The 27342-nt window shown below is 40.4% G+C and overlaps 1 protein-coding gene across 4 annotated transcripts in view; it reads left to right on the top strand.

Annotated features, from left to right (window-relative positions):
- satb1b (SATB homeobox 1b) overlaps positions 1-27342 on the top strand; it is a 77945-nt gene that overhangs the window by 35631 nt on the left and 14972 nt on the right. For 2 of the 4 annotated variants that reach the window (XM_088410601.1, XM_088410602.1), the window contains exons 5-11: positions 1786-1909; positions 9159-9270; positions 10497-10574; positions 12888-13387; positions 15886-16098; positions 20226-20297; positions 21876-22031. In XM_088410601.1, the coding sequence (XP_088266727.1) occupies positions 1786-1909; positions 9159-9270; positions 10497-10574; positions 12888-13387; positions 15886-16098; positions 20226-20297; positions 21876-22031 (1255 nt within the window). The remainder of the gene's footprint in view (positions 1-1785; positions 1910-9158; positions 9271-10496; positions 10575-12887; positions 13388-15885; positions 16099-20225; positions 20298-21875; positions 22032-27342) is intronic. The other 2 variants (XM_088410603.1, XM_088410604.1) reach the window with 2 other exon arrangements.

The raw sequence follows: 27342 nt of genomic DNA, 5'->3' as shown, positions 1-27342 counted from the left end.
CACGGGGGAATTGCTGTCTATCAAAAATTATGGCCACATTTCTCTCCTTGTAGTCATACTTGATGAAGGAGAGGTTTCAAATTTGACTGCCTTAAACCCTCGGCTATCCCGATAGGAGAAAAACAACACCCGTTTAGCGTCAGCTAACATGCTAATCCACTTGCGTGTACATTTCCTGCGCCTTGTTGATGTTTTCCCCATTATCTCACGTCCCTCGTCCCCCACCTGACTACTGCAGACACGTTACCAATATTTTGGCAGAGCACGGCGAGAAGGTAGAAAGTAAGACAAAATAATAGCGGCGGTGGCCACATGCAGCTGATGTATAATTCATGCATCAATCCAGCAGATGTGTTGTATAAAGTAATTAACTAATCAGAACAATCAGGAGAGGGAGAGAGAGAATATGAAAGCGAGAGAGAAAGAGGGAGAGAGCGAGGGAGTAATCTCCAGATGCATCTGCTTGATGCGCCAAATGAAATCTGTCTGTCTTGGAGGGGCGCTTGCAGCAGGAAAACGGAGAGGATGGAGAGAAGGAGGAGGGAAAGAGAAAGAGGAGGTGGTGCTGCTGCTTCTCTTACTTTACTGCTCAGTCTGCCGCTTTATATCCACTAAAGCCGTGCTCTGTTTGGAATATACTGTTGTGTACATTACTTGTCATATACGCTCTTGAAACCACAGCGGTACCTTGATTTAGAGGCACCCAGCTAATGACATGGCTACCTGTCGGCCATGTTGGGGATGTCGACGTTGAAATGAAGTTGTAACTTGCTCATTTCTCAAGCGATGTTCATGAGGTTTACTGTTTTGCCCGCGCAGAAGCGTTTGCTGTCAAACTATGTTGTAACATTTGAAGTTTGGTTTCAAACTAGGCCTGTCTATTGAATATATTAGCAATCTATTAAGTGTATTGTTTTCTCATTTAGAGGCTATTTCTCAATTGTTATTTATGTTGTGGTGTTTAGCAATGATTCATTGAAAACTAATCGATCATCAAACTAAATCTTTTTGTTATTATGTATAATCAATAATTTAAAAACCTAAAGTTGTCCAAAACTTTTGTCTCAACATTGAATTTTCTCATATACAGTATCTTCTGTCTTCTATGGAAGCTTGCCGATGGTTGTGTTAACCCTCTACTGCGCACAGTGGCCACTTTCGACCGATACGAAAATAAAACGACCTTTATTAGGCACACGTTATTCTATAAGTCCTAAACCGGCAATAATTTTCAGGATTTTAGAGAAATTTAGGGGTAAATTAGAATTCAAGCAATGGCTGTTACGGAGGCTTTCGGACGTTTTGCCTTCTTAGTAAAAGTATCACGAAAAAATTGCCAGAAGATTTTTTTGAGCTGTCAATTTGAAAAAAAAAAAAAAAGAAAAAAGAGAAGAAGAAAAAAGGGACATTCATACCTCTTTTTTGAAATCCAATTCAGGGAATAATTGACAAATTAATAGAATTTTTAATATCACTTGCAACATAACTTTTTGTTTTTTGTAAACAACATAGTAGATTCACCTGATGTCACTACGCAGATTTCAAAGATCGCTCTTATTAGCCCGCATATCCCAACACTTAAAATGAAGATTAAATCATGTCGGACATTGAATTGCTTCTCCTATAATTTAATTCAAGATAGCATCAGTGCTATCCATGCTATCTGCCTGCTCTCCATCTGAATTGTTTCTCATTATTCCAATCTTCTTCTCAAATGCCCTCCCTCCCCTTCCCCCCCACCCCCTCCCCCATTTCTGTTTTTTTTTTTTTTTCCTCTCTCAACAGTTGTCCTAAGCTGGAGGACCTGCCACCAGAGCAATGGAGCCACTCTACAGTAAGAAACGCCCTCAAGGAGTTACTCAAAGACATGAATCAGAGCTCTCTGGCTAAAGAATGCCCCTTATCACAGGTGCTGAAGCCCGGTCTGCTTATTACTCCCCCTTAAAAATATTCTTAGCACAGAATTAGCCCAGCTATGCTACACAAAAGCACACACACTTTTTATTCTTGACTCACTGTTATCAAATGCCCTGAGTTTGATCTGTTATGTTAGCTCTTTTATCTAAACTAGCAATCAAAGCGTATTTTTAGCATTTCGGCTATTTCCCCGAACAACGAAAACACAATCCACCATTGTTACTTTTTTCAGCAAACCAGTTTTTCTGAGCAGATGATTGGCAAGAACGATGTATTTACGTCTCAAAATCAACTCGATGAATAAACCACTGGTCTATGAATTATGCAGATTTCAAGGAATTTCCAAGTACGATTCATCCCTAAATGGCTACTTCAAACCACAGTGGCTTACTCCTTGTTCAATTTCGCACACAGGTCCTTGAGACTTCTCTGCATGTCCTGTTTTGACATGTCCACCCGATCTTGTATTGATAGCGCACTGTTTTAGTTAAAATTATGTAGCGCCACATTTAAACGTTGCCCACCCGGCATCCGTTCCTGGCATCAGATGGTTTACTTCCAATTGATCCATTTCCATTATCTTGACATCATGATATTGTTGTTGGCAAAATCTTGTGAGTTACGCTGCAACACCCACACACTTACACACACAATTTGTGTGTGGGTGTGCATATATCGTACTAACAGGAACTCTAGTCACTATATCACAGTGGCAGCTCTGGACTTGATGCAACGAATAGGCCATATATCTTTGTGTATGTGTGTGCATGTGTGTCTGTGTATCAGTGCAGTTTTTGCAATGCATATGCACATTATGTGAGACCAAACTATCTTTCATTGTGTTGCATATTGTCAGTATATGTGCAACCAGATCTCCTCTCAGGCTAGCGTATGGTCACCTGGAGACCCCCTCGTGCACTGTGTGTGTAGTTTGTGTATGTGTGTGTGTTCTCTAGCATTGCGGCGGCGTGTTTGTGTGTTTAGCTGGGCATGAGCAGTGCGCTGATGATGTAAAGAGTCCCTGGGTGGCGTTCAGGCGGAGCCCAGCCCAGTCTGGTAATCACCCTGTTTACGGTCCATATGTGAAGAAGGCTCAGAAGAGAGTGCGCATACACACGCACATGCTGGCAAACACACACACACATTTTATTATTATCACATACACACCAATTTTAAATTAAATTGAAGAATGCTTCAGTTCTCTAGTGAGCGCAAAAGATCTCTTCAACTCTGCTTTTTATTAATATCCATCATTGTGCTTGTAGTTCAGTTGAAGAGCTGTTTCTATATGTTTGGACTTTAATATTCTATCTTATAGTTTATTTAAGTCACCTTTGGTCAATCTGGACTTGTGAAAATAATGTATCAGAATTGTACTGTTAGTCCGTATGGCTCTCATACTTTCCGCACATGCTTATTATGCCTATCTGTCTCATATCAATATATTTGGTTCATATTTGCTAGTAGTTGGACCAAATCTCAAGGATGAGTTGGCCTTTGAATGACAAGCTAACCTTAAAACGGCCCCTTCCAAGCAAAAAAAAAAGTAGATTCAGCTCCAGAAATACCGAAAGCCGTCAGGGTGCGTGATTGAAACCGAGCAGGAATTCAGAATTTTTATTTAGTGATTAAACTGTTGTAAACATTATGCTTTTTAAAGGGGTTCTGGAAGTTTCAAGAGAAAGGAAAAAAAAATTACTATAAAAAATATAATTTCCCTTACAGGGTTGATAACAAATTAATCCATCTTTCAAAGGTACTATGATCTCTTCTATTTTGATTGGACATTTGAGCAGTAGCATTCACATTAGAAAAGCTCTCAAATACCACTTCAAAGGTCAAGTATACCGTTCTACAGGCAATACACTAATAATTCATTTTTCAAAAAGATATGTTATCACATGATTTTTTTTTTTTTTATTCCAAACCACTCAGTCCTTAATTGTGTCTGTATTTAGTGAGTAATGTCGTTGGTGTAATGTCCACAAATGTGATGTACACATTAAACCACGGCCGCTACATTGGAGGTTTAAACCATGCTAATCCCACTCGCTTCATTCAGCCAATCAGGGTTTAGTGCTGTGGTTGGTTGGTACCAAGCTTGGCATCCCCCCTTTACCCAGTTTGACAGAAACTATGGCAACAAACGAGCTCTGCCCCCATCTACAGACACACACCGTTGCGCCAGCTGCAAAGAGTCATCAAAACGCCATCTCAGTGTGTGCGTCTGTGTTTATGTATATGTGTGTATTGTAGGGGGAGGTTTTGTGGGTCACCCCAGATGAGGTGGATGGCGATGTTGGCGAGGTCGCAGTTTTGCCCCCCCCAATTCAAACGAGTGTTTAGTTGTGTAGGTGTGTTAATTTGCCTGTCCGTGTGTGTGATACTCCGCTCCACACGCACTTCCTGTCTCCCTAAATGGGAACAGAGTAGATGTTGGGATCCGATAGTCGCCCAGTGCCACTTCCTGGTCCTGCTGATAAGCTTAGTGAGCTGCAGATGGCTATCACACATTATACACACTCACACACACAGGTGCAGAACCATGTTACCTGTTGACATGTTGTAACAGAACCTTCCCAATGGCACCAAGGTGGCATCACAGAGTTCTGTTGTGTGTGTTGCGTTGTTGTTGTGTGTTGCACACACAATCATGAGGCCGGGCCCCCTGTGAGAGAGTCAGCGTGATGTATAGAGGGAGAGGGCTGATTAATGAGCAGCGTTTATTAGAACATCTGTGTCAAAGATGGCGGCGAGGGTGAGCCAGCCTTAGAAAAGCATAGGGGGGTGAGAAAGCAAGAGAGGGGAATAAGAAAAAGCGACGGAGGCTTAGCCTAGATAGACTGTAAATAAAACATGGGCGGCTGGCTGGAGGGGAATTCGGTGAGGCTAAGCCAGGTAGCGGCCGACTCACTACATTAAAAGCTGAGCTAAAAAGGCTAAAATCCAATTGGACAAAATAAAGAAGGCCATCATGCATAAATGTATGAGCCATTAAAAGGAATATTTTGCCTTGCTAACCCTCCACTCAGCTCAACTCAAATTGAATGAAGGCTTTTCAGCGGAGCCACAAAAGGCGGCTTTGTAATACGCCGAATGTCCGAATGTGCCTCATCCTGCTCGCTTCCAATATTGAGTAGCAAATGTCCTCCGAGTCCTCCCCCCTCTCACTTGGTTGACACTAATTGGCCGCCACCCCTCCCCAGGTGTCACTGACTGGATGCATATACATTATAGTAAAGCTGTAAATGATCATCATAGCAGATATATCCCTGATGTAAAATTTTGTAAGTGGAAATGTCAATATGTTCCACTCTCATTAAAACCCAACACAATGTTTAAAATAAGAAGAAAATGCACTTTGTAATATTGTATTTTATAATGAAATATACATTAAATACCGGATTAAATATGGTAAAGACATAGGTTTCATAACTTTTGTGCTGCTCCTTCTGGGGCCAGTATACAGACTAAGATTTAGGCCAATTATGGGGGAAAAAATCGTTTAATAGATGTTGAAATCACAACTAATAATCGATACTTATTTTAAAACTTTAAGTTGAAAAAAAAATAGAAATGTAACTACCAAAACTCAACACATAAAAATACACAATTTTCATGCTTGTTGCGTGTTGATATAACCTTAAATACAGCCTAAATATAACCATTAAAATGAATAATTAACTGTAATAATGTTCCTACCATGCATCCCTTGCAGTACCGCGCATGCATGGAGTACACACACTGAGATTAAAAGAAATTTAGACACAGACTGAGAAAAATATGCGCCTTTGAGTTGTGCTAAACAATCTGTATGTATGTGTTGTGTATAGTGTTTGTGTCTGAATTTTTATTATAATATACTATATAATATTATAATAATAAGGAATATTATTTGAAGGAAATCCTTTCTTATTTGTCATTAGCACATCCAAATGGGCTTTTATATTGATTGTAACATTAGCACTGCCGATGTTTTTAAAATGAACCATGTTTGGTAATATTTTTTTGTTGAGTATTTTGTGGGTTTGTGATTCAGTGGAGTTACCACTGTTACAGGAGTTTTTGTCAGCACTTGAGAATCAGGATGCTAAACCTTCTGTGCATCTGCTTGTTCAGCGGATGCAAAGATGCCATGCTCACATTAATTTATCTTCCAAACTTGTCGGTACTTAGTCCTCCATTACTTTAAAAATAAAACTTTCATTTTTATTGATCCCTGCTGTAAATTGGTGACTCTTTTGGGAACATTAATATTATGACAGGCATTTCTTATCTTTAAGTGATTTGTAGTTCCTGATGAGGAATCTCTATTATCAACACTAATGAAGTTCTCGACGGCGTAGCGGCGCTTTATTTCACCCTCTCCTTCTCTTTCTGAGTCACTGCCATTTAAAAAAAGTTCCTGTAAACTTAGGGAGTAGTATTGTGGATCTGCTGGGTTTTAGAATAAAAATGATCTGAAAGTGAAACTGTTGTAAGTAGGTGGTCAATTCACCACCGGTTTTCATAATATAACACCCGCCCTCGTGATGGTGTTCTTACCCATCCGGCATGCCATCTCTGGCCAGTGTAAAGCACGTTTATTTTCATTGTAGATTGATTCTTTTATGGAAGTAATAGTCAGCACTGGAGTAGCAGTATTCCGGACCAGCTGCTCATCTGCTAAGTTTTGAAATAAAATGTCTTTATTGAGCCCTGACAAACATTAATGTTGCATACGACAAGCACTTCTTGTCTAAAGTCTGATTTTCACAAAGAAGATCCACCGTAGGAGTGGTGTGTAGTTATATTTGGCACTTGATAAGCTGCTTGTTTTTTTATTTATTTATTTTTCTAGTGTTCTTTGCACTTTTCGCAAACAGTGCGGTTATAATTTTCATCGTTGAACCACTGTTCTTACTAGCAGTGGAGTGCGGTTCTAGTCGGCACTTGAGTAGCAGCATTCTGGACCAGCTGCTATGTGAATTGATTTTTTTCCCCCCATTTTGTTTGCACTTCTTGTCTAAAGTGTGATTGTAGATTCACATACCGGAGTCACCGTTATTAAAAGCAGTGTAGAGTAGTTCAAGTCGGTACTCGAGCAGCAGCATTCTGCACCAGTAGCTAGATGAATGATTTTTTTTGTCCATTTCGTTTACATGCATTTGGCAAAAGTTTATTCTGACATGGAAAAGTGAACGGGGTGACGAGAAGGTCAGGAGTTGAACAATCATCTCCCGTTGTTGGCGAGGAGCACCATCAGCGTGGCGGTGGAGCTCGCTGCGCTCGCCAGCAACCTCCCCCAGCGCATACATTACGGAAAAATGATAAAGACGGCATATACCTGTAATTTGAAAACAGATGGTCGGGCTCTTTTGAATATGTATGATGATCGAAAAGTGTTTTTTCTCCCCCTCCCCACGCCAACCTTGATATTCACCCGGAGGCCAGCGAGGTGTTAAAACATTCATTTTAATAATGAAAAGCCGCCACGGAGGAGGAGTAGAATCGCTTTGCTTATATCCGAGAAAGGTGAGGATGAGGAGGAGGGCGGAGGTCCGATGAGACGGGAGTGCGCGGCCGACATGCTCTTTGCAACCCGCCAACCGATTCAAGTCCGAGTTGCCGACAGATTGTTCAAAGAAAGCCAGCTGCTGCGATTATTGTTATTAAACGGTGACGTGGCGGCCTTCCGAAGGTAAAGATCTCGTCTGCGTTCGACAGATGCGCAGCCTCCTCGTCTTAAACAGAAAGAAAAACTCCAGACAAAATCAGTGGCATTTGATAAAAAGGAGAACAGGCAAAGGCCTTTCGTCATTTTACTTTGTTGTACCAGACCCAGCTTGCATGCCTGATTTTTCATTTCTCGATTTCTTTCGGCTTTCTCTGTCGTACCGTAGTCGCCTTTTCCTTTGCCACCACTGCATGGTTAAACACGTTTTTTTTTTTGGTTTTTTTTTTGGGCAACTGCTGCACATCCATGTTGCATGGAGTTCACCAAATTCTAGCTAACTGCTATTCCATCAGTACCATTGGACTACTGTATTGGCATTGCAATTTTAAAATCAATGAATTCTCTGACAGCTGCTTCACATCTGTGATGCACGGCACTTGTAAATTCTTGGACCAGCCAAGGACCATTGAGCAGTTTATGGTCATTGTAGCGTGAAACCACCTAAATATTGTTCAATTGCAAACCACTTTTTCTGTTAACTGCTTCACATCTGTGTTGTATGACACTAGTAAACTGTCTTTCCATTCCATGATAACATTGAAATGACTGAACTAATTAATATTTACTTATATAAGGATTGTTTAATGTATGGAAGCTAATAAGGTCAATGAAGAAAAAAGGAGGAGGTCGGCCTGATTCTCTCTTTAATCTCAGAGTTTGGGCTTTAGTCTCTCAAAATCCTTACTTTATTTTCGGAATTCTAACTTTAAAGTCAGAAATCTGAAAATAATCAGTAATCTGACTCTAAAGTGTGGTGGACAAAGTCAGAATTGTCTCTTTAATGTCAGAATGAGGTAAAGTCAGACTTCTGACTAAAGTCATAATTCTGAACTTCATAGTGTTAAGAGAATTCTGAAAATAAAGTCGGAATTCAGTGATAAAAGAGAATTATGTTCACTTTTTTTTCCTTTATTGGCTCAAATTTAACTAACTATATAAGATTAAAATAATTAAACAAATGTTAATAGAGTAAAATCACAGAAATACGTGCAGATGCACATCCGTGCTGTTTTCTAATAAATGCTTCATGTATCTATTGCATAGAGTTGCGATAACATTTTAAGCACCTGTGAACTTTTGACTTCAAATGGTCCTTAACATTACAAAATCAATATTTAGATGCTTGGGCACACACTATTTTCAGAAAATGTCTTTATCTGTGTTGCATGGCACATGTGACGTAAGATTCCAACTCAGGGCCTTCGGACTAGATATTCTCATTTTAGCATTAAAATCACTGAACGTATTAATTTTGTCTGCACAGTTTCTAATAATAATAACAACTGTCACATCTGTGTTGCATGAAGTGGCCATCAACATCTTTGAGATACTTGAATTTTCCGTGTAAGTTTCTTGATAAGTTCAAAGTTTCTGTTAGTTTTGTTATTTCTTGTCACTTGTTTCACAAATGTTTTGTCAGTCTTTTATTTATTTTTTTTAAATTCTACTACGGGATTCTAATGTCTTTCTGTCTCTCTCTCTCTTGCCCTCTCGCTCTTGCTCTCTCAATCAATCTCTCTTTCAGAGTATGATTTCCTCCATTGTCAACAGCACCTACTATGCAAATGTGTCAGCGGCAAAGTGTCAAGAATTTGGGCGCTGGTATAAACATTTCAAGAAGACAAAGGATATGATGGGTAAGCAGAACTGGGCGGGGCGGGTTTTTACAAAAATGTGTCACGCACACTTTGTCCTTCACTCACGCATGCACACGCATTAATACAATATGTTGTCTGACTAAGTGTGTCTTTGTCTCACTGCTGTCACATGAAGCGGCCGACACATTTTTATCTTGTTATCTAATAATTTGAGATTACGTCGTACTGTTTAGCAGATGAGCTGACTTTGCTTTGATTTGATCCAATCAGGCTGCAAACAAATGGAGGCTTCTGGCTTTTTGTCTTTTTCTTTCTTTCTTTCTTTCTTTCTTTCTTTCTTTCTTTCTTTCTTTCTTTCTTTCTTTCTTTCTTTCTTTCTTTCTTTCTTTCTTTCTTTCTGTGTCTCTTTTTTTACTGCTTTGGCCATTTGCCTTGTATATCATTAATATTGTATAATTTTAAATGCGCTGGTCTGTGTTGCATAAAATCAATCACTGAATTGTGGTGCTTGTTAATTGTATTTGTTCATTGTAGTATTAGTCAAATAACTAAGTTAGTTATGTGTGTGTGTGTGTGTTTTTTTTTTTAAAGAACGACTTAAATTTGATGCATATGGTCTTGCTGCCCAGGGCAGCTGGACACTAGTTACTTAAGCATACAAAAAAGGAAAAAAAAAACTGAAAAAAAACCTATTGAGTTGTTTGTTTTATTATTTGTGTTTGTCTCGAGCATGATTTTTGTTTTCCTTGAAGGTGCGTGTATTGATTACTCGCTTCACCTAAGCTGGAGGTCGTACTAATTTGTACGGCTTTTTTTTTTTTTTTAAGAACATGCAGTGAAATGCTATAATAGTAGCTTTTGGCCGTCTCTAGCCCAATCTTCTGGTATTGATCGAAAGGACAATAAATTAAACGACGATAAACAAAAATAAAAAGGTGGCGCCACGACGCTATCTTCTGGGAACATATTAGACGCGCCCTTTTATTAAGGCCTGCACAGACCATGACTAGACAGCATAGTATTGTGTAAACTATTGCCATGAACATCAGCACAAGTCATTCTTTAATCATGTTCAAATAAGGATTCTAAGAAAAGGTCCTAATTACCTACACTGACATTTTTTAATTTGGCGACAGTTCTCAGCGTTAGCTAGTGGCTAGCATCTTGGCTGGCATATTGACTGTGCTTTCTTCACTCACATTGTGTGTGTGTATGTGTGCATGCGTGTCTGTGTGTGTCCTTTCTCCCTCCAACCCCTTTTGTAGGCATTCGCCAACCTTCCCAGCTGGAGGGCTACCTGGGCACGTGCGTCCTCCGCGAGAGCCCCCGTGCTAATGCACTAGGTACGTTTTGGATGTCCACACAGATACACAGAACACCACCTTACACACACTCCCACGCATGCACACTTCCACGTATACTTTCTGGGTGAAGGAGGCCTGTGTGATTACATTAGTGGACAGGGAATCGATTGAATGGGGAAAAAAAAATTCAAAAATCAATTATAGGGTTGGTAATTAATGAACATAATTAATGGCATTTTAATCGAATAGAAGACAAAGTGTTTTTAAATCAAATTGTGTACTAATAAGCATATTTGTGAACTTAAAGCAATTAAAAATTAAATTTTGTACGTTTATTTTGCAAATAAAAATACTACATCAAAATAGATGTTATTAAAAAAAACTGATTTCATAAAGTGCAATTATTGTTGAAGTGGTAAGCATGTTTGCCATGTAAAAACATGTTAATTTATTGACAGACTTTCAACTCAGAGTCCAGAATTGTGATTGTTTTTGTCGGTATTTTACTAGAAATCAGAAAAATGTCATATAAATGAAATGTCAATGTTTATTTATTTATTTTAAGTATTTGTTTTACATTATTAAGACCTTTTCACCCATGCTTGTTAATTTTTTCATACCAGAACACATCACTCTTCAAAAATCACCTTTTTTTTAAGTTGATGACACTATGCTAAGTGCAATGTGAAAAAGCCTTCAAAGTTTATAAAATAGGACTTTAAAAAACAAAAAACAAAACTTAGTTTTAGAAATAATTAGAATATGTCCGGTTGATATCGATTTGCAGCAGTATTGATTATGGTCTGAGGTTCACTAAATTCTTATTTCCCATGCCTACTCATTTCTCTCGTAACTTCACCCCCTTAATCGCGTCTTCACCCCCGCGGCCCACATCACGTTCCTATTGTGCCTTTAATCCAGGGATCTTTTGTGGCACCATTCCACAGGAGTACCACCTCCTCCTCCTCCTCCTTTCGGGGACTGCATGCTCCTTTTCTCTATTCAATTTGCATGGCAATGCCCCCCAGCACTAACACGCACACACATCCACATACAAGTCATACCATCAGAGACCCAGGAATGGCAGGGATTATGGGGAAAAGAAGACGTGATTATTACCAGGATGAGTTTTTTTTTTTGTTCTTCCCACTAACCCCCTTCACTCCCCCCTCAGTCGTCATTTGTTTTTGACAAACGCTCAATAGACTCATCTCTGCCTCTCGCTTTGTGCACACTGACAGTCGAGAAACGGGCGCAACGATTGTGGGTATTTTTGGAAAAGGTCCACGCGTTTTTAATCTTTATCATCTGCTTAAAACATACTGTATGTCGTTGCGCCATTTGTCAGGGTGTATGAATGCCGAGTGCGGAGGTGTTCGCATATGAATGCGGCCCCCTCACTGCTGTGAAAAGGCCGCATTCACGTTCAGACACAAAAGCGCAAACCTTTATTAGCAGCAAAGATAATCAATTTTATAAATTAAGAATATTTATTGAACAAACATTTTTCATTAATTGACATTGTGGCATTAGAATCAAAAATGGGGTTTTAAATGAGACTTTCACACAAGCGGTAGTGTTTCCAAATTAAGGTTTCAGACTAGAATTTTTCATGAGGATTTTGAATTTTCTTGGGTTTTTAGACCTTGATTGGGGTTTCAGAGAGAGGTTCTGTTTTCAGTGATTTCAAATAAGGGTTTGAAGTGAGGGTCGAATAAGAATTTTACATGACTTGAAAATTGATTCAAATTTGGGTTTCAACTGAGGTATATAATGTTCAAGTTGGGGTTTTAGCCAGGGTTGGCGTTTAGAACTACTACTGTTTTAGGCTAGGTGTAGCCTAAGGTGTAGCCCCTTTCAGTGGAGGTTTCCAGCTAAGGTGAGTGTTTCATACTGGCGGTAAGTTTTCAAAATAGGTTTTTGAACTAAAGTCAGAGTTTCAGAATAAGGTTAGCGTTTCATATTGGGAGTAAATTTGATGAGTTTTCAAACTATGTTTTGGGGTTAAAATTTGAGCTCCAAAGTGGGCCTTCAAAATAATATTTGATTTTTAGATGAGGATTATTGTTATAAATTAGGGTTAGGATTTCAAACCAACGTTTCAGACATACAATCAGATTTCAAATGAGTGTTTCAGACTACGGTTAGTTGAAGTAGAATTGGCACCAACAACCCAATCGGACATGTCCACGCTGTAGGGTAGGAGTTGCTGCCTTGCTCAAAAATGCAAAGGTAGTGATTGGGGAAATTAGTCAGTGTCGGCCCTAATGCTGTCCCCGCTTTTCTTACCCATTTGTTTTGAATATTTACTATCTCGAATTTCACCTTGTGTCGATATTTCCCCCCCTCTAGCCGAGATAGACGGCCTGTCCGACCTGTCTCCGCCTGGCTCCAATCACAACCACCTGGGCTTCTCCCAACAGCAGCCCATCCCGGGCAGCACGGCGGAGCAGACGCCCTCGTCCCCCGTGCCCCCGCTGTCCCATGCTCCGCCGCCGCCCCCGCAACACGGTGGGGGCCAGGCGGGCGGGCGGCAGATGCCCCCAGGCCTGCATCACCCGGGCCTGGTGTCCACGCCCATCAGCCCGCAGCTGGTCAACCAGCAGCTGGTGATGGCGCAAATCCTCAACCAGCAGTACGCCGTCAACCGTCTGTTGGCGCAGCAGTCGCTGTCACAGCAGTACCTTAACCACCCGCCCGTCAACCGCAGCTCGCACGCCAAGCCCCTTGAGCCCCAGGTGGGATCCAACACCGAGGTGTCCTCCGAAATCTACCAGTGGGTTCGTGACGAGCTCAAGCGGGCAGGCATATCACAGGCCGTCTTCGCCCGAGTGGCCTTCAACAGAACTCAGGTGAGGTGGCAGGTGGGAGGAAGGATGGCTCTAGGCCTAATGTACTTTGTTTCGGAGTCTTGTTTTGTAGTAAGGCCCACCGGCCCCACACTGAATATAGCATACCTTAAAAAAATATAAATCTGCCAAGAATGCTTGCATTCCAAAACAAATTTGAGATTTGGAGAAAATATATTCCAGAAAAGGTCTAAATTCCAAATAATTTAGAGAAGTAAATAAAAGTAAATGTAATAAAATTAAATTTTATTACTTAAAAAAAAAAAAATCCTAATCCGAACACTTTTCTCCCTAGAAAAGTGTCAGAATTGTACAAAAACAGTTCTTTCTATTGAAAGAAAAAAGTAAAAGAAGAAAAAAGAAAATGAAAATGTTGCCCTCCTTTGAGAAAACGTTCTGATTCTACAAGACTATTCATGTGATAAATAAGTAAAAGTTAGCTTTTGGGAAAATGATTTTGAAATTCGTTCTCTCAAAAGGATACTTGTGTTGGAAGATACTTCTATTGTCTAGAATCTAGATAGATATGTCTTTTTGAGAAAAAAAGTCGCAATCTTACAAGAACAATATTTTAAGAAAATATCGTACATCACATGAACAGCTTTATTACAAGAAAAAATATTCTCAAAAATCTAGGAAAATCCTTGTCTTTTTGTCACTTTGGAAAACACCCATACACCTGGTCCATTCCAGAACTTTGTCTGACTGCTTGACCATGCAGAATAGTAATAATAGGCTGTTGCACAGCCGCTGCCGTGATCTGCCGTAAAGCTTTTTTTTTTCCTTTTTTGCTTTACTTTTTACAGAATATTTTCTATTTTATTCATGTATTGCCAGAGTAATTAAGGGCCAGGCTTGCCTATTATGGCACATTCTGACGACATTGCAGGTCATACTTTATATTCACACTTTTTTGTTGTTCACACGTTGCACATGTAGTGTATAATTCTCATCTTGCACTAACACATAGCTTGTGAAGATATATAACTTCATTGCAACTCCCCTCAGCTTCAATGAGCAAAAACGCAAAAGTAAAACATAACATGATAAGAATCTATTAGTAATGCGCTTCTGCTACCCCCATAGCACATATTGTACTATCTCCCACACAAACAACAATCTGTTATCTGTGCTGATAGAGGAATGTAGCCTTGTGTTCTGTCTGAGAGCTTGTCTTTGGAGGATTATTTATTAGCTCTTTTGGTGTTTTTTTTTTTTTTTGTTGGTAAGTGTCGGCTGAAGTGCAGGTAGAGTTTGTTGTTGGAGAAGCTTTGAAAGATAGCTCAGGATGTGATTTATAGCCAGTCATTAAATTTACCTGTCCGTACCGCCCATATGCAAGGGAAAAAAAAAACTCACCACTTTCACAGTGTCAGACATATGCATACATGCATATATATATATATATATATATATATATATATATATATATATATATATATATATATATATATATATATATATATATATATATATATATATATATATATATATATATATATATATATATATATATTTATTTTTTTTTTTTTTATAGGAATGATGGCTTCCTGAGACGTTCTGGTCAAATAATTATAGACATGGTAGCCAATTTCATGTTGCCAAATAAAACTGTCCTCAGAGGTTGGATTTATTTATTTTTCCTATTTGCTTAATTCTTTGGTTTGGGGAAGTCCTCAAAATTGCGATTTGTTTGATCTAAGAATAATAACAAGGACCGAGTGTATATTTCTGCAATGAACAGTCTACTTGTACATCTTCTGTTGCCATTTATTAACGACAAAACAGCTTCTCCCTATAACCAAACACTACAGAACATTTGGCAAATAAACCAAAAAGTAAAAATCAGCACATATTGCCTTCCGTTGTTTTCATAGAAAATCACACCTATTGACGGTGAGAGAATTGCGCAGCATGTGATCAAGAGAGATGGTTAAAAAGGGCCAATCATGCTACACAGAACGCTATTGACGAGCAAACAAGAGAACATGCTGATTGCCAGCTGCGTCACACGTATGGCGAAGAATATGTCCAAGATTGCCCGCAAAGCTTTAAAAACCAGCCTCATGTATATTTGTTTTTCCAGGAATGATCACTTATCGTCAGGTTTGCTCAAAAACATGACATTATTTTAGAATGATTTAATTTTCAACCCTAGCACATGTAAACAATGACTCTTCCATCCTGCCATGCTGACAAAGTTTACCTCTCAGTCATGTCAAAACTACAGTAGATTTTATTCAAAAGTAGGAGACCGCTAAAGCTCCGGAAATTCTCCCAGCTACTTTAATGGTACTGATAGGTTTAGTCAGTTTTGACACCCAGTTTTTCCTCATTTTGGATAACGCCATTACTACAAGAACATTTTACCTCAGGTTGCTTGTGTTTTGCCATCTTGACCATTGTTTTGCCTAGCGTACAGTATCAAGGTTAGGGTAGATTGTTGCCTCGTGTAACACGGACAATATTTTCCTAACTTTCCTTTTCTGGGCATCCCACAGGGCTTATTGTCTGAGATCCTGCGCAAAGAAGAGGATCCGAAAACAGCCTCTCAGTCTCTGCTGGTCAACCTGCGCGCCATGCAAAACTTCCTGCAGCTGCCCGAGGCCGAGCGTGACCGCATCTACCAGGAGGAAAGGGAGCGCAGCCTGACCGCTGCCTCCGCCATGGGGGCTGCCCCACTTATCAGCACACCCCCAAGCCGGCCTGTACAGGTGCGAGCATTCATTTACCCTGTGTAGATAATACTTCTTTGGAATAAATCTCTAGAATTCATTTATATTTGAAGATAGCTGGAATTGAACCCTTTAAATTTCACACCATGACAAAATCTCTCTGATAAGTTAGTTTTTGAGGAGCCTTAAAAATGGACAAAATTAACCGGAAATGTACACTTTAAATCAAAATGGGTTATGGTTAGAGCTCATATATTTAATCCCTTTTATTGGTCTACTCATGATAGTAATGCATACCAAATGTCATGTTGCTAAGCAAACTGGGTTCAGGGGTTGACTTTTTAAAATGTAGATTTTTTTTTTTTTTTTTCAGGAGACACATTTGTCTTTGAACACCTGCAAATTGCTGAAAATTACCCTTAATTGTCTCCTTTTCATAACCATACCGGCCAAATTTCATTTTCATAAGGTTAACTGCCTTTGGGGCTGACTAAAAAATTTCAGGTGGAACTACCAAGTCATGCAAAATCTAAATTGTTATAGCAGCTACATGTATTGTGATCTGTTGAAAGCGTACTAGGAAGTTAATTATCTGTCAGGTATGAATGTTACCAACTTTCATCCAACATTTTGTTTTCCTATACCGCATACGTCTACATCACCCGAAAAAAGAAACCGTGGTTGTAGTTAGGCAGTTTTTTTTTCAGTTAGCTGATTCGCACTAAGGTAATTAAGCCGAAATGTACAACGACACAACGCGAGTCAGTGATCCGTGTTTAAAGGAACACTACGTGCGAGCAGAAGTGCATTTGTCAGCAGCATCCTGCCGCTGAGAACAGACTACAATGACTTCCTCTGTCTTGTGTGCGCAAAGCCGCCCGCCTACAAACTGCGCCCCCCGCCCGCCCCTCTTTTTAAATGACCGCGCACCGTCACAGAAAGTCAAAAGTGGGATTGTGAAGCCGCACTTCAGCGGGACCGACCACTTCGCAGCGGAAAGTTCATCCTCACATTTAGACTAACTGTGCTTAAGTGTCAGTTCAGTCAACGGGAGAGAACACCCAAGTCAAAATAGAAGGGCGTTTGTTGAGAATTCTCTTATTTTCATTTTTTTTACTCTTGAAGTCAGTCCCTAGTTTATTTGCCAATAATCAGTGTGAACACAATCCAACTCCACGCCAACAACAAAGCTAACCCTATACTAGCACAATAGCATAAACACAGCACTACTACCCGTAGTCTAACCTTACATTGCCCTAACCACTCCTACCCTTCCAAAACCCTAATCCTACACTTTCAAACATTACTTTGGCTTCACAATAACCCAATTCCAATAGCAGTGTAACAGTAACCCTGATACAAATTCTCCACAAACCGATTTGCTACATTGCCCTAACCTTACATTGACAAAACTTAACCCCTTCGCTGCCACAACAAAAATACTTCCCTAACCTCTTAGGGGAAAAAGTGTACTTATTAATTGGCATCAATACAGAAACATCATCTTTTTCGACCACTCAGTAGACATAGGCTTGTTTGGCTCCACCCTACTGCGAGTACCCCAAAACAAAAGAGCGTTAAAATGATGAGTCGGCTAGTTGGAATTTTTGGTAAAACTTTTGTGGAGGATTGACACTGCCTCGGAATACTCTAGTCTAAATAAAAAGGACCTTTACACTCGAAAGGGTTGAACATCGTTTAGCTGTTTTAGCAGTAAAAAGGTAATATTTTGTCTATAGTTAATTATGAAGTAAATCATTTTTAAAGTACAGTTATTACCTTTAAAACACTAGTTGTTGGCTGGAAATGAAATCACGTTTTCAAGGCTCAGGTATTTATCAAATAACTAAAGACCAAACATCAACTATTTACTGCTGAAAAAGGCTAAATAAGAGTCTAGCATCCCTTGAAAACAAATGGCCTATTTCTTGTGTAATCCAGTTTGAAGCTGCGGTGCGAATGTTAACTTGATAGTTACAGTAGCACGGTGAGCGGTAAAACACTCACTTCGTCCATATTTTTATTACAGTATATTTTTTTGAACCCTTATTACAAAAAATAGTTTTGCAAGCTGTCAGGCGGCGTGATGACATGAAAAGTCATCCGCCTTTTTAATTTGCGGCCTTATTTTCAAATCAACACCATCAATGGAATATCTGCGGGCTGATATCATTTAGCCGGGTGATTTAAAGCCTGCTGACATCTCTCATGTAGACCTACATGAGGCAATTCTTGCAAAGCCACAAACACACACAAGCTCATGCACATGCATATACACACACACTCACTCCTGGCCATCTGCCAGCCTCTCATATATGGTGCGATGCAGCGTGAATATGCGCACATAAATCATGCAGGGTGGCAATTGAGGCCGAGACAGAGGAAGGTTTTTATAGGCTTGTAAAAAACACATGCGGAGGTATGTGGTGGAGCTCGTGGAGTATGATGGCTGGCCCGTGCGTTCCACCGCTATAACACTTAGCTCCAAATGATGATTTCCAGTACCATGGTAACTTTTGCCCTAACACTACCTGCCCTGACCCTAGTCACCGAATCGTTTGATATAGTTTTAAGACAATGGCGGGCTTACTCAAACCCAAAGCATAACACTTATCCAATTCTATAATTCTTAGACCAGTAGTTCTCAGCCTTTTGTCAATGATGACTTTTTTTTTCTAAGTACCCACAAATAGCATTTATGCATGACTTAAAATGATGTTCTATGCCATCTCATTCTGATTTATTAAACTTGCGTTAAAATTGCACTTGGACCCGTTGAAAACTACTGAATTACCAAAACCATGCTCTCTTTACCATTCATCACTGTGAATTTTACTCTCTTTTTAATCTGCCCTCTTTTCACCCACACATTCATATTTACTAGACCATGTTTAACTATAAAACACTACGTTGAAAGATCCTACCTTGGCTTTGCTCTCCGCTCATCATATATACCACCACCAGAATTTTAATTTCCATCAATAAACTCTTTGTTCCCAAAATGTTCTGCCTTCTCGTTCACCATGCGTAGTAATGTTATGTAATGTAGCTTTGTAGCTTATTTCGCTCTCTCCAGTTTGTTGCACTATATGTATTTGCTGACTAACATCTTCTACAACCGTGTCGGCCTGCCTTTCGGGCGAACATATGTCGAAATCTTACCTTCTCTAATCCTAATTCTTACCCAGATCTTAATTGCTACCCTCCAACACAAACCTTAAACCCCGTCTCCACCGATGGTTTTGACGCTGCCCTGCGCTATTCTACTCCACTCTACACCAAAGGACATTGCGTCTCCGCATGCCACTGCCTCACTAGTGAACTCATTTTACGCCGATGATAGTGAGCACGCTGCATACACTAACATAAAACAATGGGGCGTGCAGAGGGATTATTGTACTTGGTGCTTGGATTATGACTGTCGGAATATTTTATCAACCATATAAAACGACTTCAAGTCCATCAAAAGAAGGTTGTGGAAGCAAAAGCTTTTTCATTCTTTTGCCCCACTTCGTTTTCATGTGGCTGTTCTCCCCATTTAGTTTTCATGCCGAATATTCAAATCTGTCTCAATCCAATCAAAGTATTTGCATCACATTTTGTCACCGGGCTACTTCTTTTGGAATCACAACACAATGTGTTGGATAGGGTAGAGTAGACCGGGTAGATTTGTCATTGGAATTATTGCGTCGAATACAGTAGGCTAGATAGTGTCGGTGGAAACGGGGGCTTTCGCGTAATGCTCCACAACCTTAACGCCCTATCTGACACAATCCTCAATAACCCAACGCAAACTCTAGACTGTTCAAACATTATTGCTAGCCTACCAGTCAAATGTGAAGCTGACGTTGTGCGCTTTTCGCTCACTTAAGGTTGATTCATATGCTAATAGTTTCTTTGCTTTTATCAGACTACTTGTTGCCTCGTCAAAGGAATCTCGTCAAGAAGCAATATGCCTTGAAGGAAGATGATTTGATTTTGTATTTTTAATCTTTCTGCCTTTATGCCAGAACAAAATCAGAGAGGACAACATATCAAAGTCTTCTTTTTTTTTTAATGCATGTGTATTTGCTTGTGTGCAGGCATGTTTGTGTGTGTGTGTGTGTGTGTGTGTTTGTGTGCATATCGGGGTGTATTTTAAATAAATGGCAGTTTCTCTTTTGCAGCCACGGAGAGAAGACTGTAATAGTGTGCGGCCTGAAGACTGGAACCCTCGCATTCCAGTGGGGCTTTCTCCTGTGAGTAAAATATATTTAAAATAAAAATATCAATGATAATTCAGTAAAAGTTAAAGCGTTAACCTTTGGAGATTAATTTAAATTTCATAAACCATTACAAAAAAAAAAAAAAAAACTCAAGTAACAGTGGCACAGTTGTTATTATAACCGTAATTCCCAAAATATAAGACACACCTGTTTACGCACCCTCAGTTTAAAAGTTAAATTCTGATATTGTCTATGTTACCATGTATAAAATGCACCAAGTTTGGCAACAATATAAAAACGATAGCAAAACTGAATAAATCTGATCTTTTTAATTTCTCCATATTTTCTTGTGTTCATATCCGCAAGTTATACAATTGTTGTGAGTTAAGTGTGTTTCAGATTTCCCACATTGTGGGCAGTCATTGAACGCCTCCGCGGTGTAAAGCTCGAAGCAGTTGTTTCTCTTATTCCTTGCGATGCAACTCAAGTTCATTTTGCCATAAAAACCTGAAGTTGCACCATCCGTGTGTCATTACTGTATATTTATAATTGGTTATTTACATGCCAAAAAAACACAATTAATAAACAAGTCAAATAGAATACTTTTTCGTGTTCTATTTCTGGTGGGCTCTTGATTGAATTAGATTGAGACATCATAACTTTTACATGATCCAATCATTTTTGTAATATTCCAGTGTGTGGACAAGGATGGACTCAGTTGTTGGTTCAGTCTGCTCGCTTCTTTTATTGAAAATAATGCCTTAACAACCTCAGCTGACATGAGCTGCTGTCAGCTGCAACCGGCACTGACTGCAAAACGGCCAACTGAAGTCCGCCTTCTAGCTCATCTTGCTATGATCATGATTATAAGTAAGAATACGGCCGATATTAAAACACACATCTGGGCGTAAAAAAATTGGTTTATGCAGCTGACTGATCAGTCTTCCTCGAATAGTGTCAATTAAAAAATGAATGGGATTTTGAAGTTACCATTTATAGGACGCACTCATATTTTTGGGATTCTTTTTTGGGAAAAAAACAAGTGCGTCTTATAATTGGGGAATTACGGTATTTAGCTTGAATGCGTCATTATACAGTGGGTATACAACCAAACTGGAGGCGCTGCTGCAAATGGTGCATATTAAGCAAATATGATCAATAAAGAGAAGAAAGTAAATAAATGTGCTTGAGCAAAAATAGCTTTGCTCTCAAACTAAACATGACACTGGGAGAATTGCATATTTTGTAACTGAAAAAAGCGCACAACTTGCATAGTGCTAAAATATGATGCAAAATGCAAGTGACTGTCTCCCAATGAATTATAAATTATTTACAACCTGTCAAATTCTATTGACTTGTGTCATTGTTATGTTTTTATAAAATAAAATATTGTAGAATGTTATTTTACTTGCCCATTAAAGACATATAAAATGCATTACAAACTTTTTGGTAGAGGCTGGGACATTGTTGGTTGATGTTTAATTTTATTTCAAGAGAGAAAGATGCAAAGGTTAAAATTCATATGATAAGACGCCACAGTTTCAATAAAATGAAACTCTCCGAATCAAATGAAATGCTCAAGAGTTTGAAAATGTCTCCCTTCGGGAACAGGTGAAGCCTTCCCCTCTGCCCAGCGAATGGAACGGCAAAACGGAGAGCTGCATCCTCAACATCAACTCCAACATCTACGACGAGATCCAGCAGGAGATGAAGCGGGCTAAAGTCTCCCAGGCGCTCTTTGCCAAAGTGGCTGCCTCCAAAAGCCAGGTACAGACATAGGGATCATCTTACAACATAAACAAAGGGAGCCTCCAAGTGAAGGCTTTGGATATGAAATTGTTGATATTATTCTTCCCACACAGACGATTGCCCTCACGCAGTCGTTAAAAACTGGCAAAGACGTGCGACCGCTACCCCCACACTCACTGTTAACAAAGACATTTACCAAAAAACAGCAATAATGAGATATTATTAAAGATTTTCACAGAGTCTGGAAGAGTTCCACAATTGCACTTGATGAAAAAAGACGAGGAGGAGGAGGAGGGGGAATAGATCATCTGGGGTGGGGAATCATCCCGAAATATCTGCAAAGACTTTATTTTTTTCCTGCTGATTAGCACGATTACACACGCAGATAGCTTTGTTTGACCAAATTGCAGTTTGATGCACAAACCACTGTTTTTTTTTTTTTTTTTAATCAAAGGGTTCAAAGACTGCATGGAAGGTTGTAGGGAAAAATGAGAGGGAGAAAGGGGTGTACGAGGCATTTTTGTGGGGGAACGCGGTTGTGTCTGGCCGCCGAATCCCGCCTGCTTCATTGATGGCGGGCGGCTGTGAATGTGAATTGAGGAGCAGATAAGAAGTGTGCTAATTATGCCTGCGAAAGGGGGCCTGGGAGAGCACTTATCGCTGCCTCCATCTCGTAATGGGCGCTCCCCGGGCAGCTGGTATGCCCCCCCCCCCCCCTCCCCCCAACCCTCCAAAACCTCCCACCCATCCGCCAACCCAGCCGGCATCGCTACTTCCGCGCCAGCCTCGCAGCTCTTCCTCCTGTCAGCACCTCTGAACTCCTCACTTGGCACCCTTTGGTTTCGTTTCGAATGTTTTTATTTTCCACCGTCGACGCGGTTTGTTGGTCAGGTCTGAACGCAGTCATCAAACTGTAAGACAGTAGGGCGACGTAACTTTTAGGTTAGCACTTGGTGATACTCACTCACAATAAGGAAGCATGATAAGACTGATTAAATAAGGTGAGGTGACGTAAGTACAAGTAGTATGATGATGAGAACCCAGTGGACACATCTTCGGCTATTCACTCATCCTTGGTGGAAGGAGGTGCCGCTCGAGTTTCATGCTGTGGGCAGACAATTTTATTTTTATTCAATTATACCACCAACAGATCTTGTGGGTTGGGTGGAAATGTAAGGCCCTCCTACCTCGTTTTTCTCGTCTTTTATTTATCCCCGTATCCAGTGTACGAAACCACTGTCGGGACTGAAAACATTTCAGTCATTTCAGTAGCATAAACAAACGAGCTATGCTTGGACAAGAGGAAAGGTAGCACTAGTTCTATTGCACATTTCATATACTTGGTAATTAATTGTGGTTCACATAGGAAATTACAGATTAATTTAAGATATTATCAAACAAGTTCAAGAAAGATAAAGTATTAACATTATTAAAGATTAGAAAGATACTGGTTTTACCTGGATATAAAAACATTTACTTTTGTGTCCTAACAATTAGATACAGCGTGTCTGCTTTGAACTCTGGGCTCCATTCATTTACCAAAGTATGCTGACCTTACAACCCAACGGGCTTTATATTCCATGACCATTTGTCTATTAATGTATACAGGATCTAAACCCATTCAGAGATTTTTAGACTAGTTGCATAATTTAAAAAGCTCTTCTATTTTGTCAGTGTGAATTTGAGCCAGTTAGTGTTGGTGTCATTGCAACCTTCTTCTGCAATGTTCTTGTTGCATAAGGAAACCTACGAAAACCAGCTTAACTACATTTATTCTGGTTTTTACGTGATGAATGGCAGCTACATTCTTTTCGTCTGTCTAAAACAGACATTGTGTAATTTAAGGACTCCCACAGGGTAATTACTCTTTAGGTTAGCATCTGATAGCAGTGCATTTCACTTGACAAGGACTTAAACCTCATAAAGATGTAACTATGGGTTTTTGTATACTTTTAGATAATCCTACTGTCTAAAAGAATCCATATATTAAGCTTAGATCCCCATTTATCACAAGAGTTACTGTATACAATAGTGATGTAAAATAACATATTTCTGCATGTCAGATCACAACATATGTGCACCGTAGCACTTCCTCCTGTACGGCCTTGCTGTACCAAAAATGGTACCAAATGGGACATTGGTGAACAGATTCAGAAGTTGATCCCCATTACTCATGACGCTAACACTTACTATGACTGTAAATCTTTGCTGAGAGGACTCAGAAGGTGACGTGAAGAACTCCCTGGTCTTAAAAGTGCGGTGGAAATGCCACATTGAATGTGTGTGGGTGAAGGGGTGCAGTTAAAGGCTGGCAGAGGCCTGCGATGGTTATGAGCCCTGAGAGGGAACAGGATGGCAAAAATCCAACATCCCCACCACCGCCCGCCCTCCCTCTCTTTTTCCGGAAACACACACAGAATACAATAAGAGGCCTGCACATTCACATGTATTGCACACACACACACATAAATACACACACAGTTGCATGCATCAGTAAACTAGTGTTTATTGCTATTCTACTCCAGGGAGCACTATACTGCCTCACTTTCTCTCTCTGTGGCTGATACGCTAGCCCACTAGAACCAGAACCACTGACATGCACCATGGAGCCTCTAGAACGGAACACATCGATGTAATAGAAACATACCAGCCCCCCCCCTTATTTTCTAGGACGCCCGTCTGGGCTTCCTGCCAGTCAGGCCCATCCTCCACTTTCATCCCCGTCCCTGAAATGTGCATCTCCAAGATCGACGTTTTCAAAGGGGACATTGCATGGAGAGTAGTCATAAAATTGTACTAATAGATTTAATTTAATTTCCGCTCCAATGTTGTTTGTGTTTCCCTTTTGCGTGTCTTTTATGTTTCTTGGTAGCACAGTGGTAAATGGTCATTTAAGTATCCTTTTTGACTTTGAAAAGCGGAAACATCCAAGCTAAAAATAAAAAAAAAAGGGAAGGAATGACAGTTTTCAAGGCTTAGTTTAGCTTTACTTTGTATTAGCGGAATCGTTCAAAGATTTTCGTCTCCGCAAATGAGTTCAAATTAAAAGTAAAACTCCACTTCGACTTGCCAAAATAGATGCCGAGCCCATCTGCAGTTGAGTAAATAACTGCCACCGACCTCTGCTGCTTTTCACTTATGAGCTCGTGCTTGTTGTCATTGGTATAATCAGGAAAAGAGACTCATTTACTTGGCAAGCTAATATTGGATCGGGGTAACGCAGGTTGTCTTTGGAGGAGAGGGCCAAGGAGCTTAGGTGGGGGTTTGAGTGGGGTTCATTCCTTTGACACAACTTTTATGTCGCAACATTCCCGACACTTCCTGAGAGGAATTTCACAACAGATGGAATCAGAGTCCCTGCTGTCATAAAACAAGCACCCTGGGAACCTGGGCTCAAAGCCCTCCGACTAATCAATGACCAGTAGAGACCGCCGCCCCGCCCCACCAGGACCACCATCCCCACCTCGCCCCCCTCGGCCCCACATGCCTTCCCTTCCTTGCTCATTCTCCCTGGAAGAGGCTACGCTAATTAGCCAGACTCTAATGAGACAGAATGCCACTGATCTGGTCCACCAGAGGGGGTGGGCAAGGGAGGTGATGCAAGGGTGGTTGGGGGGGGGTTAGGGCTGAGAGAGTGGGGGGATTGGGGGGGTAGACTCACTGTGGTGCAGTAGTACAGGGGGCAGGGGAGGTTGGTGTATGCCATCTGTCACCCTGCATTCGCCTGGCACGGCAGTCCCAGGAGTGGAAGGATGGGTGCAGGCGGGGCGGCGGGGGGCATCATTGGTCTGTGGACCAATGAGGGAGGGGTGATGAGGGAGGGTGACGACATAGCTGTAACTGCTGCCATCTTGTTTTGAAAATGACTAATTGGCTGGAATCACTTTAGTGGGCCGACATGATTTGTAGTGTGTGTTTGTGTGTGTATGTGTGTGTGTGCGTGCGTGCGTGGGTGTGCGTGCTCGTGTGGGATCAGTGCTTGAAAGGACTGATTAACTTTTCTTTTTATGGGCTCAGTAGTCAACTCACATGTCAAACACAAATCTCTAAACACACACACACACACACACACACACACAGACACGCACAAAAAAAAATATATATATACATATGTATATATGTATATGTGTATATATATAATATATATATATATATATGCACATTCCATTTGCGCTCTGATGCTTCTCAAGTGCTGACTCAGACAGATCAGATGCTGTCTAGTTAAAAGCTTGTTTATATCATCGGCCTTAGTGATGAACTACCAATCAAGAACTTGTGTGAGTAACATGGCAAATAGTTCAAAAAATTTTGCTTTCAATACATGAAAAACTGGAGTGGAGGAATCTCTCCCCCCAACACTACCACACCAAAGCAAACACACACACACACACACACTAAAAAAAAGTAAATCGTATTAAAAAAGCTTTCACCGTATATGCAGAGAAAGCTTGGAGGGTTAATTCTATGATAAAAAATAAATAAAAACGTGTCAGTTTTGTACTTTGTTGTAGGGAGTCGCGCTACCTTGTTGGTAATGTTTGCAGAATCCCTCGCAACAAAAACTGAGGCAGATGAGATCTGGCAGCCCCGAGGGTTTCAAAAAGAGGCAGCGTCTGTTTATTAATTTATTCATGTATTTATTTATCTCCCGCTTGCTTATTAGGTTGCCATGGGAACCAAATTGTCTCTTATTGCGGAACTAGAGAGGCAGCTGTCTGAATAATTAATTTAGGGAATGAATTATCTGGCAAACGGCGGCATCCTCCCCTTCCCTCTGAAAATGAGCCTCTCTTTAAATTGTTTAATGGACGGTGGAATTCCCACCAGCTTGTCCCCCCCTCCTCATCTTCATCTTCCTCGTCTTTCTCTTCCTCTTCCCATGTCACTGAGCATGCTCATAGCACTTTGCGACTCCCCTGTCATCTCGCTTACGCCACCTCTCACCCCATCTGTCGGCTTTGGTGCGTCACTTTTCGCCTACCCGCCTCCTCCGAAGGATGCCACGGCCATGTGAACCTCTAAGCAGGGAGGACTTCCTGTTCACCCCGACGCATTACGCTCAGGCGGGAAATTGCCTCGAGAACCAAACAAAATGTTAGCTCTCAAAATAATGTGAGGATGTAACTTGCGATGGTGTATGTGGTTATTTATAGGGAGCTCGTGTAATGTAAACTACAGTTCCAGTCAAAAGTTTAAAAACACTTTAAACTCAGATGGTCTTTAGCACGTCTAGACCGTGGTTTGCAGCCTTTTTTCGATGATGTATCCCCCTGTGAACTTGTTTTTCACCCAAGTGCCACCTAACCAGCGCAAAGCCTTTTTGAATAGT

Source organism: Hippichthys cyanospilos, chromosome 3 (assembly GCF_059441005.1).
Source record: "Hippichthys cyanospilos isolate Australia breed blue-spotted pipefish chromosome 3, RoL_Hcya_1.0, whole genome shotgun sequence".
Taxonomy (NCBI): Eukaryota; Metazoa; Chordata; class Actinopteri; order Syngnathiformes; family Syngnathidae; genus Hippichthys; species Hippichthys cyanospilos.
This window is presented reverse-complemented; position numbering and strand designations above follow the sequence as displayed.